The sequence below is a fragment of the Manacus candei genome, unplaced genomic scaffold (assembly GCF_025592945.1).
Source record: "Manacus candei isolate 608988 ecotype Guabito, Panama unplaced genomic scaffold, ASM2559294v1 h1tg000011l, whole genome shotgun sequence".
Lineage (NCBI taxonomy): Eukaryota > Metazoa > Chordata > Aves > Passeriformes > Pipridae > Manacus > Manacus candei.
In genome coordinates, this window is record NW_026138059.1 from 18736980 (window position 1) to 18757487 (window position 20508).

Below are 20508 nucleotides of genomic sequence, written 5' to 3' on the forward strand. Positions count from 1 at the left end.
ACCTGTGACTTGCTAACACAAAAGAGAAAATATGCTGTATATGTGCGTATATAGATGCGCGTTCATTTTTTTTTCCAGAAAAAAAATACATTGAGCATTCAGTATGTGGAAAAAAGTAAGTTTTAGTTCTGAGAATCAACACCCAAAATGTTGATTAGTGAACACAACACGTTTGCAATGGTCACAGCTGCATGAAAAATATACTTCTCAAAGAGCTCTAAGCTCTAGCAAATTTATGTAATTTATAATATTACCTCCTTATTATGTTAATTTACGGTCCCCAAAACATAACATTTCTTTTGTTTATAAGGTCATAATAGAATGGTAATTGCATTTGCTTATGTCACCAGATGGCTTATGTTTATCAAAATCTGGCTTTTCACATTGTAACACTGTCCTGATGCATTCATTCTTTAGGCATATCTGAAGCAGGGCTAGTATTCTAGATTATGAACATAACTAACTTTCTTTAGATTTTGCCATTAATGGATCTCTTGCTTTTTTAGCAGCACCAACTGTCTTGATTTACGATTCAGGAATGCTGATGGTGAGGCAAATTTAGCAAGCAATTTTTCTGCCCAACTGTGATTCATATTAGTATTACTGAGCCATCTGCTAGGTATTCTTTGTCCTCTACAGCTTTGAGGATACAGCTTTGTGCAAAAGTCTACTCAGTTCCCCTGCTCGCACTTCCATCAGCAGAAGTACAAAACAGGGAAGATGGATGATTTTATGGGTTAGGTAATGGGATGGGCAAAATCTGTAGTCTGTCCCTGCCTCTGCTAGAGATTTCCCATGCAACCATGAGTGAATCACTGAGTTGCTTTCTGCCTTATCACACCATCTGTTAGAGCAAATTTCCTTTCTCTTTTCTTTTTCTTGCTTTGTAACCACTTTGCTGAAATACAGTGGGATTAGATATTTTCCCAGGAATACATATAATTATAATAATAAACAATTCTTGGTTTTTCTCTGCTAAACTTGGAATGAATTAGATTTCGGTAACTAGCATGTCAGTGCTGTAAGTTGTGAGACGATTCCAGCCAGAGGTTTTCTGTTAATTCAGTTTACTCAAAAATCATAAACTGGAATCTACAGTGACCATGTAAAATAAAACATGAAGAATTTGCTGAAGCTTTTTTCCCCCATGCAGCTCTGTTACTACAAAATTGTGACAGTATTTTCTCCCTTAAATGGTATTGTGATAAGCAGTAAAAGGTTATTTTTTTTTATAGCCACTCAGTCCCACATTATTGACTACTCTTGCTTAATTACCAACTTGTACCGAAACACATTTCAAAGAAATAACCTGGTTTTTAATCTTCTGAATATACAGCTCTCATTTAGCACCTTTAACACATTTAATGGTTCAACTGTGGTTTCAGAACTGATTCTTTCACATACAGATTCAATTTTAGAAAAATATTTACAAATTTTAGTGTAAGATAAGCATCATAGCTTATCACATTTTAAGTGTCATCTTCTGATAGATGCTTAATGTTATTGATCAAGATAGAGAAACAAGGAAAGATTCAAACTTATTAACATTGTAGCTACAACCAAAAGAGTACTTGTTTTCTGGAGAAAATAATGGCACGGGTTATATGAAAAGACATCACAAAGACAGATATACAAAAATTGCAGGGTTATCATTTTTGCATTTTTGTACTTCAAACTTAAAATTAAACCAAATTATGTTAACATACATATCTCAGGAAGAAATAGGATAAGACTGAACACTTGTTTTTCTGACAGCGCCTTATGAAATATGTCCTGAAGACTATTTGATGTCAATGGTGTGGAAAAGGACCCCAGCTGGGGACATGGCATTCAATCGATGTCCTCTCAATGCCACAGGTACAGTACTACTTTGAAATTTTATGATGACAAAAAAGGGGAGGAATATTTTGCGTTGTGTCCTAGAGAAATCATTACTGGACTCATGTAAAAATGCATATATGTGAATATATCTATATAAACTCCACATATTTACTCATGCATATGCATGCATATATGCGCATGTACATATATTGTCTCATAGCTTGCATATATGCATGGGAGATATATATATGTATAAACATACATATGTGCATTATATTCAGAGGCAAAAAGCTGAGGAAAAATCAGCTTGACTGGACCTACCAGGCAAAGTGATGAAAATGAAGCAAAACATAAACATTTTTAAGGAAACAATGATAAAAAGTGATCAAGTATACATTGAAATGTATTTTGAAATCTTACACTAATCTCTATATACTGATCATCATTACATGAAATTGTTTCTGTGTGTGCTTTTAAAATAGCATGAAATATAGTTTAAATAAGGTTCATTCTTGCCAATTGCTCTGACTTACATAAATATTTTCTGTCTTCTTTGTGTCTTACAGGCACCACTAGCAGACGCTGCTCTCTCAGTGTTCATGGAGTGGCCTTTTGGGAACATCCAAGCTTTGCTAGATGCATATCAAATGAGTACAGACACTTGCAGCATTCAGTAGGTGCAAAGCCAGCTTTAGTACTTGCTCTGTTTATTCATTACTAATTATTGGTATGCAAAAAAACCTACTTTACTCTTGGATTTCTGATAAGAAATGCCAAGAAGAAAATAGACTTGAGAAATAATAATTTATATTAATGAATATTATTTGGATCTTGTATATTACTGGCATTTGTGAAGTAACCTTTGTCTTACTGTAGAAGTGGAAAAATGAATCAGATTCCCTTCTTTCATATCCACTGTGTGAAATTTTTATAGGGGTAATTTTTTCAGAGGTAAGACATATTTTGGTTTATTAGAAAATGAGATACGAATAAATAAGATTTTCTAGAAGAGTGACTTGCTGAGGATTTTATAATACCATGAATTCTTTAATTGCAGACTAGAAAGCCAGGAACGATATTTCTTTTTGCTATTGAATTTAGAACTTTGCCTTTGAACGTAACAATAGGAAATGATTATAGGGTAAAGCAATTGCAGTGTCTTGGAAAAAATAAAGTAACTGTAGATGAAGAATTATTATGTGATGTTTTACAGTATGCCTAAAGAAAAGTTTCTTTGCAAGCATATGCATCATACATTTATCTACTGCCTAAATACGTTTACATGCACGGATGTAATACATTGTGAATTAGAAATATACCACCATGGTATATGCTAGGTATATTGATTACACTGTGATTCCATAGCCGAAGCATTCAGCCAGGTTAATACTATAGTGGGAGGCGTGCCTTTGAAGGTTCTCCTGGACAATGGTTTTTGGCTGCATGATATATTTTACTGACACTCTTATTACTCTGACTCCTTTTCCAAAGGCCGCTGCTCCATTTATCATTCAGCAGAGGGACACTAATTCAGCGCTGTGCTTCATAACTTCCAACCTCTCAACTAAGTGCAACATTTCTGTAACATGTTTAAAAATCTTTGGGGGCTTAAAAAGCAGTAACCTGGCTGTCATCCCTCAAATCTGGATTGCTACTTAGAGAAGATTTTGATGAATACCTTTGAGCTGCATTTCTGTTTCATTAGATCCAACTTATTTTGGGCCTAGGATTCAGTTTCAGGGAAGGCCAAAGCAAGAATAATTTTTAAAACAAGACAGAATAGATTGTCAAAGGAATTTTCCCTACTACATAGAAACTTTTCTATTTTATATAGCTTTCTGCATGTTTGTCTTTCCTCTTAATGTTCGTGCTCAAAAAACACATTGAGTTGGCTGTAACTGTTTTGCATTTACTATTTTTGGTATTTTATTTCTTTTGAAACAGCTTATGTCTAAGCTAGTTTGCAACTCAAGGAGTGGGAAATGCTGTTTCATGCTATTCAGTGGTTTGACTTAACTGGCTAACTTTTGGTGAGGCACTCAGTTTTTCAAAAGCTGCAAGTCTGCCTAGGGGTCATTGTTGAACAAAAGAAGGCATTTCTAACCCAGATCAGATTTATATTTTCTTCTATATTTCCTTTTTCAAAATATTAAATATTAATAGACCACACTATGAAATATTCTTTTTGCCAAAGAACATTTAAAAATCGGTAAAGCTTCTTTAAAATTGCACAAGCACATAAACATATCTTAATGCTACACAAAATTTCAGTCCAGCTTATATGTATACAAATTAAAGGAAAAAAGTGGATTCCTTTTACACTTGAGAGCTGTTCACAAAGAAAACTGGCCTATCTTACATCTTACTGCTTCTCAAAGTGAACAACATAGCATATTTAAAGAATCAGAGAAAATAGAGGTAACGACCTATAAGGTCATCGCCCTGCAAATGTAGGCTTGTCCCCCCACGATACATATGTTAGTTCCATAAATCCCTGAAAATAGGGCTTTATAAGGAAGCTGCTGACAGACGGTGTTGCTATAATAAATATGTGTTCTTATGAAAGCAATTATGAGATGCCTCAGTGTGCTTAATTTACCAATAAGATTATTTTACTAACTCAGACCAGGAGTGGGGGGTTGTCACTCAGTTCTGTGAGTGTTCCCATAAAATCTGAGTCTGAGCTGAATTCCTTTCATTTATTATCTGGAATATATAAAAGAAAAGTAGGTCTTCAAAAAAAACGATGTTTCTGAAGTTGATTTAAAGTAGTTGATATGCATACTTAAAATATTTAATACATTAAAGCATAGAATACCGACAGGTACCTGTCTCTTTGCCCTCCAAACAAGCCAGATATGATCCAGAACCAGCCCAGAAATCATGTATGCTGTGCCTAAGAAAATACTCTATAAAGAAAAGTGTTTCATATGATAGGAGCCAGAAAATACTGCTTTGGCCACAGACCCTGCTAACCTGGCTACGCAGGTGCTGGACTGGAAGCTTAGTTACACTAGTAAATAAAACTAAACAAGGCGACTGCCCAAGCTTAAAAACTGTCCTTGTAGTCATCTACACTGTTTAACTGTGTATCTGTTAGCATGCTCCCTGACATCATTTAAGACCATAACAGTGAGGACTCTCCCAAACAATGCCTACCATCCTTTAGAGGATAGCATAGCAGAGAGACCATTGTCAGCAGGCAATAAAAGAATAGTTTTCTGGGACAGAGGAGGGATAAAGAGTTTAACTTGAGGGAACCAGAATTCTTTCTTATGTATAGTGTAGAATTTTGCCACATAACTACAGGTGATTGACCCCTGAAAACTGTTTCCTTACTGTATGTAACTACAGTAGGTTCACTGCCTCATGCACAAAGCTTCTTTTATTTTTACAATTTTTTCTATTACTCACCTGGAAGTGACATGGGACAAAGCTCCACCCTTAATAAGCAGTATTAAAGTAGCAGAAACCCATCTAGTGCACCACATCTCTATTTTTTGTTGATGGGGAACTGAGTGAGACCAATTAAGCAGGAAATTTATCTCCAGTCTTCTGAGTTAGTGTCTAGCCACTTTTCCATCTTAATGTTCCTGCCTCTCCATAGGACAGCACAGAAAATCCCTGGCATGGTAAAAATATAATAACTACAGGGCTTTCTGAAGAGACTTATGCACTTGAACATGATGAAATAGTAAGGGGAATGGTTTGACTTGTGACTATCTGCAGTTAGTTTATGTCTTTCAAGGGCACAGTGCCCTACACAATTCATGTATAGGAGCTCGAGTAAAAGCAGTTAATAGAATGATGCACTTCAGCTATGCCACAAATGTACAGCCTGCACTTCCATTAGTTTATTTTACCTTGTGCACTATGGAATACAAGTTCCTTTTAAAACTCAGGATAACAATTAGATCTCTTTGAAAAATGGAACCAATTAGTCATGAATAATTATTCCAACATTTGATATAAATCAGTCATCAAATGAATTCAGCAAATACTGTTTGATCAGCTTATACAGCTGGTTGACTAATATGAAAATTTATTCATTGAACATATTAAGGGACAAAAATGCCCAAATCCATGAAATAAACCTTTGGGAAATTATTTGCTTAGCTCTAATAATAATACTTAAAAAACCTAATTAGAGTCATTCTTCCTAGAGCACTATAAGTAGAAAATGCAAAGTGATAAATAGGTATACTTTGCCTTCTGGAATCATAACCTAGAGGATCAAGCAATAACTTAATAAACAGAAAAAGAAACATCACAGACTATATATCAGATTTTGTTCTAGTTTTCTTGCACTGTCGTAATATGCTTGCAGTACCTGCAGCTTTGCATTAAGAAAATGTTTTTAGTCAAGCATGGTGTTTCAGGACTAACAGTCATCCTTGCAGCTAAGAAGGAATATTTTGCCCAGCGATGTGCAATTTGTTAAATGTCTCCTTGAGAAAGAGGAGATAACAACAAACAAATTCTTCAAAGTGTCTTTTTTCTTGTGGATAGAGATGAAGTCAAGTCATACATTTTAATAAAATCTAGTTCCTTCTGGATAGTTCTTGGTCACATACTGATCACCAGATTTTAGTTAATGGGGAGGAATTTCCTTACTTTCTCTAATTCCAGATTAAATTTTCAGAATTTGGAGGATTTTCTCCCCTCTGTTGGATAGACATGGTTTGGGTTTTCAGACCGTTTTGCCAAATAAGGTACTGCTGTAGCAGAAGTTTCTAAAGCCTATTCTCTACCGTTGGCATATAGTTTCATTTTCTGAAAACTGAACTCCTTAAGTCTAACTAACACATTTTAATCTCTTTAAAGTGTGTCTGTTGCTAGCTTAATGGACTGTTATATGTAAAAAGGCAGATTAGATGATGATCTAATGACCCAAACATAGTCTGTATAATATTATGAAGTATGCTACTCATTACTAATTATCTTCTTTTGATCTGGAAGCAGAAAATGGTCTGCCTAATTATTTGATGTAGAATTGTTTGCTTTAGCTAGTACTTGGTTATTTTGGAGTAGTGTCATCTGAAGTGTTGTTTGGGTTTTTTTACTTTATTTGGATAAACAGGGCAAAGTCTTTCCTGAGACAAAGAAATCTCATGCTGTGATTGGATATGAGTGACTGCTTGACCAAGAATAGAATGAGCGATTAGGAGCCCACAGGCCTATTTCAGATGGTACCTCAAATAAGAGTTAATATCACTTCCATACTCTTTTGAAGCCTATTGAATTTGGTATACTACAAGAAATAAGACTAGGAAGCAAGATCCCAGCATTGGGAATATCCTACATTATCCTGCTTCCAAGAGGCATAGTTAAAGTCTTCTTCATCTATTCTTAATCCATTCTACAGGTAATAGGCACCTAAATTAGAAAAAACAGCAAAACAAACAAAACAAAGTGAAAAACCAAACTGCCACAAGAATCCACTCATGCCCTCTTCAACTGCCCAAAATCTAAAAACCAGGAAACAAAAGACTTGAATGGGATTAAATGCAGAAATAAAAATGGGATTAAAATAGTTAATTATAGAAGAACTATGAGTTTTCATAGCTTATGAGCTCTTTAGGAATTGATTATGGAAGCCTTTATTACCATTTTAAATTAATACTATTAATGAATAAGATCTCACCATGGAGTATTAGAAACTGGTTTTGTGAAAATGGAGAAAATGCTTGAATATATAAGGCTATTTCTATTTTCTCTTCTGTTATGCATTCATACTAAGTAATAGGATTTATTGAATTAAAAAAAAAATAAATTCTGAGGGATCTTCTTAAAAAAAATTAGTAATATATAACTGTCTTATCACACACTGGAATAGCCCTTTTGCCTGAAGTGAAATTTCCTCTATATGTCTTTTGGACACTCTAGTTTGGAAGAGATTTGTACTGTGCTCATAAATAATGACTCAAGCTAAAGCCTGTCATCTAGAAACTTTGTTTCTGAAGGTCATCTCCAACATTATCAGAAAATCTCTACTAATACAGCCCATTATATAAAGCTATGTAGCACAGCTTTCTAACCTGGATGATGAAATTCTACATTAAATTGCCATGATAAAATTGAGGTAGTAACTTCTTAGAATCGAATCATAGAATGGTTTCAGTTGGATCAGACCCTAAAACTCATCTTGTTCCATCCCCTCACTGCCATGTCCAGGGACACCTTCCACAAGATCAGGTTGCTCAAAGCCCTGTCCAACCTTGAACTTCCAGGGATGGAGCATTCACAACTTCCACTGCCTCACCACACTCACAGTAAAGAATTTCTCCCTAGTATCTAGTCTAAATGTACCCTCTTGCAGTGTGAAGCCATTCCTCCCTGTCCTGTCACTGCATGACCTTGTAAAAAGGTGCTGAAAGGCTACTGTGAGGTCTTCCTGGAGCCTTTTTCCCAGCTGAACAGTCCAAATTCCTACAGCCATTCCTCATAGGAGTGGTGCTCCAGTCCTCTGATCATCTTTGTAGCCCTCCTCTGGACTTGCTCCAACAGGTCTATGTTCTTCTTATGTTGAGGGCCCCAGAGCTGAACACAGTGCCACTTTGAGTGATATAACACCCAATATAACACATTCCTGCAAAATGGGGTGCTTTTTATTGGAAAGAGAAAGTGGGAAAACTAAAACATCTCTTAACTCTTGAGAGTTACAAAGGAAAAATCTGCATATGAATTATCACACTGATGTCAAAATATTAGCACTTAAGCATGGGAACTTATGCAGGTGAATTTTTACATATGAAACTAATAATATAGCCATAAAAATGCTTTTTGGCTGCTTCTGCTCATACTATAATTTTGTTTCCACTTTTTCCACAGCAGTGTTAGTCATAATTTTGCAAGTGCTTGGCTAAAATATAATTTGATAAAAAGAACTCTGAGGTGAATAATGATTTGCTCAGCTGCAGCTCATTAGAGATGATTTTGTTTTTCCAAATTATATTACAAGGGCAGCATATCAGCCTGTCCATGTACTCCTCACTGAAATGACTGCTGTACTCTGGGGAATGAAAGGCTTCCTCCTAAAAAATATACTGCTCCTTTTTTTTTTTTGTTGCTAGTTTAGTGCTTCATTTCTTTTTATATAGCTGCAGAGCAAAGCAACCAGGCTTAGTTTTATAGATTTGAATGCAGGGGCCTCAATAACAAGATTTTTGTTCAGCCTCAGTCTGTACTTACACTGGTATACACCAGCTGTTCATCTTCACCTTTGCAGCCTTTGACAGTCAGGGGTGTTATATCAGTAAATGCCTTGCCTTGCTTCCCTTGTAAGCCCAGAATATGTAGGAGCCAGCTCTATTTTGTTACTTCCATTATCTTGACTGGAGGATGACAAACTTTTCTCTCATCAGAGAGCAACTGATCAAGAGAGTGCAACAGGCAACTGTTTTCCCCCGCCTCACTAACATTTTCCCATTCTACACAGAAGATTAAAACTTCAGGGAAAAAAAAAGCTAATGACTTCAGTATCACTGTTGCCTTAATGGTGAAGGCATTCATTTGGTTCTGAGAAAGCTTCACCTGCTCTGGCCTGCCAAACTTATTGCATGGGATGAAATGTTGTGGGTTTGAGTGCTTTTAGCACAACGTTATAAAGTTAGTACGGTTTTCACAGTCTTCTAACAGATCTGCTTCATCCTCTGTAAATATATATGCTCTTAGCCAAAGAAAGGAAATAACCCCATACTTCAGGCACTCATATGAACTATGTAATAAAGAAATCAACTGCTCCATCCCTAGTGAATGCTTTTTTTTATAACTAACTGTGTTACAATAGGCACCAGAAATTAGTAACTTAAAATCAGTAAAGTGAAATGTGTTGAAAGCTACTCTGGTACCTTCTCCATTCATGACATTATAGTGCTTTATTTCACCAACATGCACCTCAAATTGGCCTGGCTGAACACAGAGCTGTGGCTGGAACTCAGGAAAAAAAGATGACTTTATGACATTGGGGAAAGGGGGCAGACAACACAGGAGGACTGTGAGAATGTCATGATGTTATGTAGGGAGAAAATCAAAAGGGCCAAAGCCCAACTAGAACTTAATATATATATATATTAACTTATAATTTTTACTACTGTAAAAAACAATTAAAAATATTTCTATAAATACGTTAGCAACAAAAGGAGGGCTAAGGAGAATCTCCATCCTTTCCTGGATGCAGGGGAAACATAATGATGTAGGATGAGAAAAATACTGATGTACTTAATGCCTTCTTTCCCTCAGTCTTTACTCATAAGACCAGTTGCTCTCCAGGTAACCAGTCTGGAAAACAGGGACAGGGAGCAGAATGAAGCCCCCATAATCCAAGGGGAAATGGTCAGTGATCTGCTAGACTATGTAGACACATGAGTCTATGCAACTGAATGGGATACATCCAGTGGTACTGATGGAGTTAAAGGAAGTGCTCCCTGAGACACTTCCCATTATTTGTCAGCAGTCCTGGCTAACCAGGGAAGTCCCAGCTGACTGAAAGTTAGCAAATGTGATGCTCTTCTACATGAAGGGCCGGAAGGAGGATCCAGGGAACCACAGGCCAGTCAGCTTGATCTCTGTGTTGGGGAAGGTCATGGAGTAGATCATCCTAAGTGCCACCACATGGCATGTGCAGGACAACTAGGGGACCAGGCCCAGCCAGAATGGTTTTAGGTAAGGCAGGTCCTGCTTAACCAACCTGATCTTTTATAACAAGTTAAAACCTCTAGGGGATGTAGTCTACCTGGACATCAGTAAGGCCTTTGGTACTGTCTCCAATGGCATTCTCCTGGAGAAATTGGCTTCCCATTACTTGAATGGATGCACTGTTCACTGGGTAAAAAACTTTGGATGGCTGCATCCAGAGACTGGTGGTGAGTGGAGTTACATCCAGTGGGCAGCTGGTCACTAGTGGGTTTCCCCAGGATATTGGGTCAAGTCCTGTTAATATCTTCACTTATGACCTGGATGAGGGGATCAAGTGCACCCTCAGTCAGTTTGCCTATGACACCAAATTGAACAGGTGTGTTGACCTACTGGAGGGCAGGAAGGCTCTACCAAGGAGTCTGGACAGGCTGGATCAATGGGCCAGGTATGAGGTTCAACCAGGCCAGGTGCCGGGTCCTACACTTGTGTCACAACAACCCCATGCACCTCTACAGGCTGGGGGTAAAATGGCTGGAAAGCCTGCCCAGTGGAAAAGGACCTTGGGATGCTGATCAACAGTCAGCTGAACATGAGCCATCAGTGAGCCCAGGTGGCCAAGAAGGCTAGTGGCATCCTGGCCTGTATCAGGAATAGTGTGGCTAGCAGGATGAGGGAGGGCAGTGTTCGTCCCTTGTACTTGGCACTGGTGAGGCCACACCTTGAGTCCTGTGTCCAGTTCTGGGCCCCTCACTACAAGAAAGACACTGAGGTGCTGGAGCGTGTCTAGAGAAGGGCAACGAAGCTGGTGAAGGGTCTGGAGCACAAGTCTTATGAGGAGCAGCTGAGATAGCTGAGGTTGTTTAGCCTGGAGAAGAGGAGGCTCAGGGAGAACCGTATTGCTCTCTACAGCTACGTGAAAGGAAGTCTCCTCTCCCAGGTAACTAGTAACAGGATGAGAGGAAATGGCCTCAAATTGCGCCGGGGAGGTTTAGTTTAAATATTATAAAAAGATTTTTCCTGGAAAGGATTGTCAAGCTTTGAAACAGATTACTGAGGGAGGTGATGGAGTCTCCATCTCTGGAGTTATTTAAAAGATGTATAGATGTGGCACTAGTGGACCTGGTTTAGTGGTGGACTTGGATATACTGTGTTAACAGTTGAACTCAATGATATTAAAGGTCCTTTGCAACTTAAATAATTCTATGATTCTATGATCTTGCCAACATATACATGCACATTAATCTTAGAGATACTATAGAATGGGAGAAAACATCTACCTGCTTTTCTACACAAGCACATCACAATTTAATTCAACTTGGAAAGACAATTCAACCTGGAAAGCTCCTTTTCTTCCTTTCTGCTTTTGAATATCAGATTTTTAATAGCCAACCATTCCCCCTTGTTAAATTCAAAGAAAAGTCCCCACTAACATCTGAGGACCTATACTAATTTTTCCATGTCTGGAGGAGACACATTTACCAAAGAGGAATGTGTGTGTTAAATGAAATGTACTCCTGTGTTTGTGGCTGCTGCTGTGTCTGCAGCAATGAGCAGCTGAGTGTTCCCCGATCATATTGATATTCCAAACCAATCAACACTGCAGCCACACGTGAACTACACTGGGGTCTGGCCAGAGGTAAAGCAATAGAAGGCCATTTAAGAACTAAATACAGAAAGAATTAATCTAATTTTCCCTTAAAGTCTACAAGAACTGCAGGAACCTTCACTCCAACTGAATGCAGCATTAGCTGCAGAATGACTGCATGAATTTGGCTTGGCAGCTGGAGGCAAAAAAGTGGTCACAGCATCTTACAGCCATTCCCTTGCTTTTTTGCCCTCTATTTCATTTGTTGCATTCCCCCACCATGTTTTAGTTCAGGTTTGTTAAGTATGTGAGACACAAAGGATTTTTCTTGCTTATTACTTAATGCAGTACTCCCATGCAGAAATTAGGGCTCCCTGATAATGCTAATTTTCTTGAAGAAACCATTTTGGTTTGTCCTGCAAACAGAAGTGAATGTCATGGGAATGACTGTATAGAAACAAAACCAAATAAATACAGAAATTGGTTAAAATCAAATAGGCACATAAATTGAAGCATTTAATCAGACTTTATGTTTTAGGGACACATACTTACCAGGATGACCATGGAGCATAAAAAAAGAAAGACAACTCATTTGTAGTTACATCCCTTTGTGACCCCTAGCCTCAGCCATTCAGTCAGTATGGAGAACCAGGAGACTTTACCTCAAGCAATGTTATGTCTGTCATAGAATGAAAACAACCTTCTCAGAGTCGTCATTCTCTTTTTCCTCTCAACTCTTGCTCTTGTCAGGTTGCATTATACATAGATAACACAAATCTTGAAGACATGCCCTCTGGTTAAAAACTGAAACAACAATAACAACAGCAAGATCTCTCACACAGCATGCCAACGTGAGCGGAATTTAATCACAGATAATTGGAGCATTTAAGAGCAGTATTTAATAAAACAATAATAGAAATCTTGGTCAATAAACACAATGATAAGTATAAGGAAAAAAAAAGAAGTGGTCTGTTTAATGATTATTCATTCCTCAACCCTCGAGTCATTTGTTACTCCACTGAAGAGCAGTCTTATCTATTCAAAATATGTATTAAAATGTTTTGTTGGATCCATCCGCAAATTAAAATACTGAAATTTTATTATGACTTTCTCTGTTACCTATTTAGTGGTTATAGTTCAAGGACTAGAATTGACAATATTCATGACAATGATCATGATTTAAAAAAAGGAATTATGTAATGGGATAAATTGGCAAAAAAATCTCTTGAGCAACATAGTAGGAGTTTTCTTCTGAGAATGGAGAAAAAAGGTACAAAAAGCACCAAGCACCCCTCTGAGCTGTTCACATTCTTCTTCCAAAAGCATTTTTGACCTCCACAGATACTAGATGAGGTTTTCTTCGAAGATGCTTTTATACACCTCATCACATATAGAAGAGCACAATTTCCTGACATCGGTGCAGAGATTCAATTTACCTAAGATTAATGTCTAGAACAGCACAGGATTCTGTGTGATTAATCTGCCTCCTTTTCTCTAAAAACAAATCACTGTTGTGAGGAATATTTTGCTTAAGAATATTTGGAAGTATATGACAGTGGGAAGACTGTTTCTATATGGTGAAGTAATGCTCATTTTTCTTTTCATCAATATAAATTTAGAATAAGTTTCTTAAAGCACAAGGTTGCAGTGATTTCAGCTGAGTGCACTGAGACAGCTTGAAGCACAGTTCTGCAAAAACTTGGTGCAGCAGATTGCACACTGTGACTGTATAAAAGCAGGAAGGCAAAAGTTCAGTTTCAGGGCACTCCTTACACTTCAGCTTTTCTGGTTGGGCTGAATTGTAGGAGGCTTTAGTCTGGGTTTCAGAACATTTAAAGGGACCTGTTACAGAATTGTAGAACTGAAAGGAAATTCATGAGATCATCCAGTCCAAACTCTGGTTCTATCAGAATCAGCTGTACTTGTTATTCCCTGCATTTTCTTTTTCTTGGTTGTTATTAAGGCCTCCAATATGGAAGTGTACATAGTTTCTTCAGGTACATCCTTACCTTTACAGTTGAAAAATTTTCCTTAATTTATACCCTTAATATTCTTTGACACAATATATACCAATTACTTTTTTTCCCTTTCCTGGTATACACAAAGGGAATATATGATTGCCTTCCTCTTTGCAGGAACTGTGTATGTTATCATGATTGAGATTGAGACCACTAAATAATTTCACTGATGACAAAGTGCAAAATTATTTTTTTATTGCTTTAGCAGTGCCCTTCATAAAATGCTGAATATGGAAAAGGAAAAAATCTCTTGCATGATGTTAGGTTATAAATATTCAGATGCATAACTGAAGATGCATAGCCCTATCTTTAGACCTTATTCTGTTTCCTTTAAAAGATGGATGAAATAATATTCTAGAACACTGAAACAGCCTGGAAATAAATGAATAAACTGTAAATAATTTATTGTATTGAGGGAAAGTAAATGAAAGTTCTGTGCTAGAAGAGTTAAAGGACTGTGTATTGATTATCAGAAAAAAAACAGCCTGTAAAGAAGTTTTCCTCAAATCTGAAAGAAAGCTCTATCTCACAATGACACCACATTAGAGATGTGATGTGAATGTTCTTACAATTTCTGCATCTTAAGAGCATTATGAAAAATATTTTATAAAATATTAGTGTTGGGTTGTGGAGGTACAAAGCAAAGTGGTTTACAGATTAGGAGCAATTTCAGGATATATTTTTATTTCAAACTGTCTTTCCTCAATTCTATATAAGGCTTCCTAATTTGGGTTCTTATATTCCTTCTACCATAAAATGTATTAATGACATCATTAGTAATACCTAGCCATGAATCCATGAATCGTAAAAAATAATGAAAAAAGATTGATTGTATAATCACTCTTCAAATTAATAATTCTATTCAGTCTTTTATAGGTTTCTTGAGGGTTCATTGTTTTCTGTCCTTTTAAACCACATCTATCTGTTAAGTTTACAGTGATTATTATGCAGTAATAAATTTGTCCTCCAGTGCTGGGGGCCTAGGAGATCTGACTTTGTAAAGAGGTATTTTTATTATATCATACTTTCTGATAAATCAGGGGACAAAGGCAGTTGGACCCTGAGTCAAAGTCCAGTTAAACAATTCAGTAATTTTTCAAGTATGCAGCCATATAGTGCAAGCAGCTAGAGGTTGGGCTGACAACTGAAGTGTCAGTTTAACAGCTGCTTCATTTCACTATCTCTCGGCTCATAAAGTTTATTTTTAATGAGTCTGCCTGTAAGACCACTAAAAAATGACCTTCACAGAGAACTACAAGGACCCACAGTGGTGGCCAAAATAGCTTTCTTGGGCAGTGTGTAATATCAGGCTGACCATAGCACAGAAAATAGGCAGTATGGTGAGAAAGACATTATACTAACTCTTGATGAGAATATTCTGTATTTTCATGCAGAAAGATTATTGTGATAGCTGTGCAAGTAACCCACTACATTCAACTCATATTAATCTGGACACTTTCATTGGCTTTAATAATGTTGCACCAGTTTGCATCAACTGAGTGAATCACCTGTGATTTTAAAGTTGTGTTTAGGAACTGTAAGCTGTTTTACAAGAAAATACATTATTTAACTTCCTATCACTGATAATGAAGAGTCTGTTAATTCTTACATTCTTACGTTAACAGAGGCTGTTAATTCTTAATCCCTGTACATTGCTTGCTGGTCTTAGTCAAAACTCTCTCCTAATGAACTCTAATTTTCACCCACTTTCCTTACTTAAACACATTGCAACTTTCTGTTTTGTTACACTATTACTAAGAGTATGCTGCTAGTCTAACTCAAGGCAGCGTGAGCCTGGAGGGGTAGCTGAATATCAGGGAAAGGAACTTTTGGGTTGGAGCTTGGGAGGATGAAAAAAAAGGTGCTCTTGAAACTGTGTATGAGTGGTGTGGCCAAGGGAAGGAAGGACACTTGGGTTGGGAAATTGAGATTTCTGAGTATGACATATATTTTTTAAAAAAAGTACCAAATTGAGCTGTAATTTTAAGAGCTAGTACATCTGAGGTACTTTAAACCACCTGGCTACTTTTGAAGTAGGTGTAATAATTTAGTCCTGTGGCAATGTGGGCACTTGCTAGACCTTTTTTATCATTGTGTCCAAGAGCAACCAAAATGTCCTGCTGAAAGCACTAAAGGGTACTAAAGCACTACAGCTCCCACTTCTGCTGCTAGAGATCTGTAAAATTTTGCACTGAAAAAAGAGCTTTGCTTTTTCAAAAGTATAAAACCCAGTCAAAACTAGGATAATTTTAATTTATTATTTGCATTCCAAAAGCAGCTGAGACCAAGACTTCTGTGCGCAATGAATGGTCCAAAACCATAACAATTTGGCCCCTGCCATCTTTAAAATGTGAGTTTAAAGTGTGGTAGGAGCATGAAAAAACAAATTGGAGGTGAACATACAGATGAAGCAAAAGGAAGGAAAATAATGCAATACAAAATAACCTGCTAAATAGTTTGACATTTTTCCTACCAGTGTTTATATAAGCATAAGAGCACAGTAGACTTTTTATGAGGATTGATCATATTGCTGTTATTCCTAGTATTGAAAAAACATCTTTGTTTTCCCTTAAACCCTACCTTCAAGTTGTGTGATGCCTTTCCCACAGTACATCCTGAGGCACATGCTAGATTTGGGAGTTCAGCTTTATGGACCGTCTTTTGTGTTCTATGTCTCTTGGGCTTGACTAAAGGTGCACTGAATATTGTTCATCCTCAAAATCTGGAAATATGTTCTGTGGTCAATGAACAGCTGGATGAGTTCCAGAAAAAGTTGTACTCTTATGTGTTACTGTGCTGGCTGATGTTCTTTTAGCTTGCTACTGAGACACAGCATGTGAGCAGATGAGGCAAATGGCAACATTTCACAGGAAAAATGCAAATCAAGTTCATCTTTGCTTCTACTTGTTCCCAGGAAAGTAGTTCATAATGTTATGTGTACAATGTGAGATCCCCGAATTTACTGAAATTAATTTTCTTCAGTTATCACACCTTTTCCCCCACTATTATTTTCCTACATGATTACTGCCAAAGCCTACTTCTAAAAGGAATGGAAACTGCACAAAATTATGTCTGCAAGCAAGAATCTTGCCTGATTATTTATTACAATATTCTGGAGACTTAGGGAGGTATTTCTGCTGCAATATTTGTTAAAAAATCAAATAGACAAATTAATGGTCTCAGTTGTCACTGAATATTTTTTTCCTAAATATTAATCATACCATTATGCTTGTGCTGGTGGACTCACAGTATAGAATAGATTTGCTCCCTGTCCATGATGCAGCGAGCAGGTATTCTCCCAAGTCTTAATTATTTCTAGGGTTTTAGCAAGGCTTTTGTGGTTCAAAACAATCCCCAGCTACTATTAGAGACGACTTAAGGCCATAGATGAAATTTGAAATAGCCACTTTGCCCAACCCCAGCTGTGTTACATATATCTAGTTTACGTGAAGACTGCTTAAGAATGTAACCAAAACATGAACCAACAGCATGAAAAAAACCCAACTGCTTAGAGTCTATATGTCAGAGGAGAATTGCATTTTTTAAACTTCTTGCACGAGAGTTATTTTGAACCCTTTCAAACACTGTGCTACTTTTGCTATATATTCTATCCTTTAGTCTATCCTTCTATTTCATTTTTTGTAACGAAGGCCCGCATATCCACACAAAGTGTCTGTGGAGATCTGGAAGTGGCAAAACTATCTTTACACTCTCCCTTCCACATCACCAACACATTGTCACAGAATCATAGAATCATCAAAGTTGGAAGAGACCTTCATGATCATCTAGTCCAACTGTATGTTACATTAGTAATTTTCCCCTCTATATATGTCAGTAGTAAGGTCAAGCCCCGAGCAATTAAAGATATATTTATAAAGATGGTGCCAGCGTTTTGGTTGTCAGTTGCATAGCATTTTCTCTTCATCCTTCCTGCTGAGAGTGGGGTCTGTCTAGAGTAATTTTCCTTTGTTTAAAACCCTTCCAATTCAGGATGTTCTGTGTTTCCATGAAAATTTAGCTTTCAATTTGAAAGAACTTGTGTTTGTATACATAAATTCATATGCATGTTTAAAAATAGGTTGTTTAACACATATGCTCTTTTTTTAGCCTTGCCTGGCCTTGTCATATCTTTGTGATACACTCTGCATCTTCCTGGGATGCTAGGTCAGCTTTGAGAATTAATCATATTCCACAAGTCAGCTTCTTATCAGGAGTATAGTTCTACCAGCATATTTGTTTTGGATCACTAGCCCTGAACAGATCTGCTGGGAGAGCTACTGCTAAAGTGTACTCTCCCTTGCAGATACATAGGAGTAATTCATAATTTAATTTGCATTTGTTGGGAAAAGCAAACAGGATTGTTCCAAGTTAACATCTTTGCGTTAATGCTACAGAAGAAAGCACCATAATGCGCTTCCAACTAAACCATCTCTCTTGCATTGACTGGCTAAGATGGGCTGGCAGAGATGAAAGGTCTACTTTCCCATAGTAAATTAGATTTTAAATGTACTGCCTTAGTATTTATTCCTTTCAGAGCTCTTAGTTGTAGATGAGTGGCAACCATGGTTGTACAGGTGTTCCTCTGAGGACGAATAGTTCCTTGCTACATCATGGCAGTAGATTAAAGCCACAGTCTGGCCCATGAAGTTCCAAGAAGAAAATGATGAAACACAAGAAATTCAGAATCTTTCAGTACAAAATTAATGATTCTCTGATAAAAATAATATTTCTGTCATCATAGTCTACTATTTTGTCTTATCTTTAACAGGACAAACCTCTTTTTTTACTAGTTTTAATATTTAATATTTTGACTGTATTTAGAATTTATCATACCTTTTCCTCAGTAAAGTAGGTTCTGATATTAATTTTGATCTTCTGGTACAGATTAAAGAGCACCTCGCTAAGGGACAGAGGATGTTGGCTGGTGATGGCATGTCCCAAGTAACCAAGACACTGTTGGATTTAACGCAGAGGAAAAATTTTTATGCTGGAGACCTTCTAATTTCTGTGGAAATTCTCAGAAATGTTACAGACACATTTAAAAGAGCGAGTTATATCCCTGCATCTGATGGGGTACAGGTAAGAGAAACATTTGTAAGGTAATGTTTCATTACCCAAAAAAACCACCAAACAATTGATGGAGTTTTCGTCAGTACACTGCATGTCAACTGCTTTACCCACTGAATGATAGACATAAGCAATGTTCACATAAAAGTAAGATACACGTTTAAAATAGGAAAAAGACTCAGCTGCTTTTAATAAGACAAATATCTAAAACAATGCATCAAGTGAAAAATGTAAAATACTTTCTTTGTAACCTTCATTATCTTTGTCTTTCAAGGTTTGGTTTTATTGATAGTGATGTGTTGGTATTTTTTTGCACTAAGCAGTTCACTAGTGTTGTTTGTTCCAGTAGATTTCAGTTCAAAACTAGTTCATTTTTAGTTCAAAATCTCTCCACAGTGTTATGTTATTCTGGCATCGCTTCTTCATTTCAGATAAATAAAGCTCATTAAAAGTGCACAGGAGCAATGGATAGTGCATTTGATATGAATTTTCTATTTCACATGTTAAATTAACTCTTCTTGTACAAGAGGACAAAGAAAATGCTGTCAGAGCTACAACCACTATAATTATTTCTACATAATAGGCTGCACAACACATTGTGTAGTTGTCCTAGTTAGGACAGCTGAGATCAGTTCATCATGGTGGGTGTAACCCAAAACTGTATTCTATAGCCTTCCATGTCATTTCCCAGAAACTAGATTAAAATAAATATTACTGAGGACTTCTAAATCAGGATATTGGTTTCATCTGCATCTGAAAATCTAGACATTTTTCAAAGGTTGTAGATGTACTGAAAAAGAATACTAAGAAGGTAAATATATATATTATTTATGAAAAAGAGAGCTTAATGATCATTCATAAATTACTAATGAAGTTATTAATGCAGGTCACATATACATATTTGTGTAACAGCAGATTATAAATACACTTGGGAATGTATGCATGTAGATGAAGGGAGTTATCTTGGAAAAGACAACTGTTCCATAGTTAGGTTTTCAAGAGCTTGCTATTGCTTTTTACCTTTTCTAGTTTTTCTATGCACAAAGAATATTAAATTCTGCAATAAAACCAACATTTCTTGTGTTTGCCTGTAGCCAGCTAAAAGTAATAATTTTTTTCAAACAGTGCTTTTCAAAAAGTATTTTTAATGAACAATCCTTTTTTTAATTGAATGAGAGTCTATCTTTTCCTACTTTCCTGGTTTTACCATTAAACAGTGTGTTGTTCACTGAAAATTTTTCATGCAGTCAGAAATCTAATAGCCCAGTGTGACTTCTTCATGGTTCACAGGCACTACAGAAATCTTAGAACCAGTCTCAAGCAACTGCTTGACACAAGTGATTTTGTTCATGGGCTTAGCAGATCAGGTCATTTGCAGTT

General features: G+C 36.7%; 1 protein-coding gene across 9 annotated transcripts in view; it reads left to right on the forward strand.

Moving 5' to 3' along the window:
- Positions 1-20508, forward strand: part of ADGRB3 (adhesion G protein-coupled receptor B3) — a 459474-nt gene that overhangs the window by 202722 nt on the left and 236244 nt on the right. For all 9 annotated transcript variants that reach the window (XM_051777697.1, XM_051777703.1, XM_051777706.1 and 6 more), the window contains 3 exons: positions 1756-1857; positions 2388-2494; positions 18946-19140. In XM_051777697.1, the coding sequence (XP_051633657.1) occupies positions 1756-1857; positions 2388-2494; positions 18946-19140 (404 nt within the window). The remainder of the gene's footprint in view (positions 1-1755; positions 1858-2387; positions 2495-18945; positions 19141-20508) is intronic.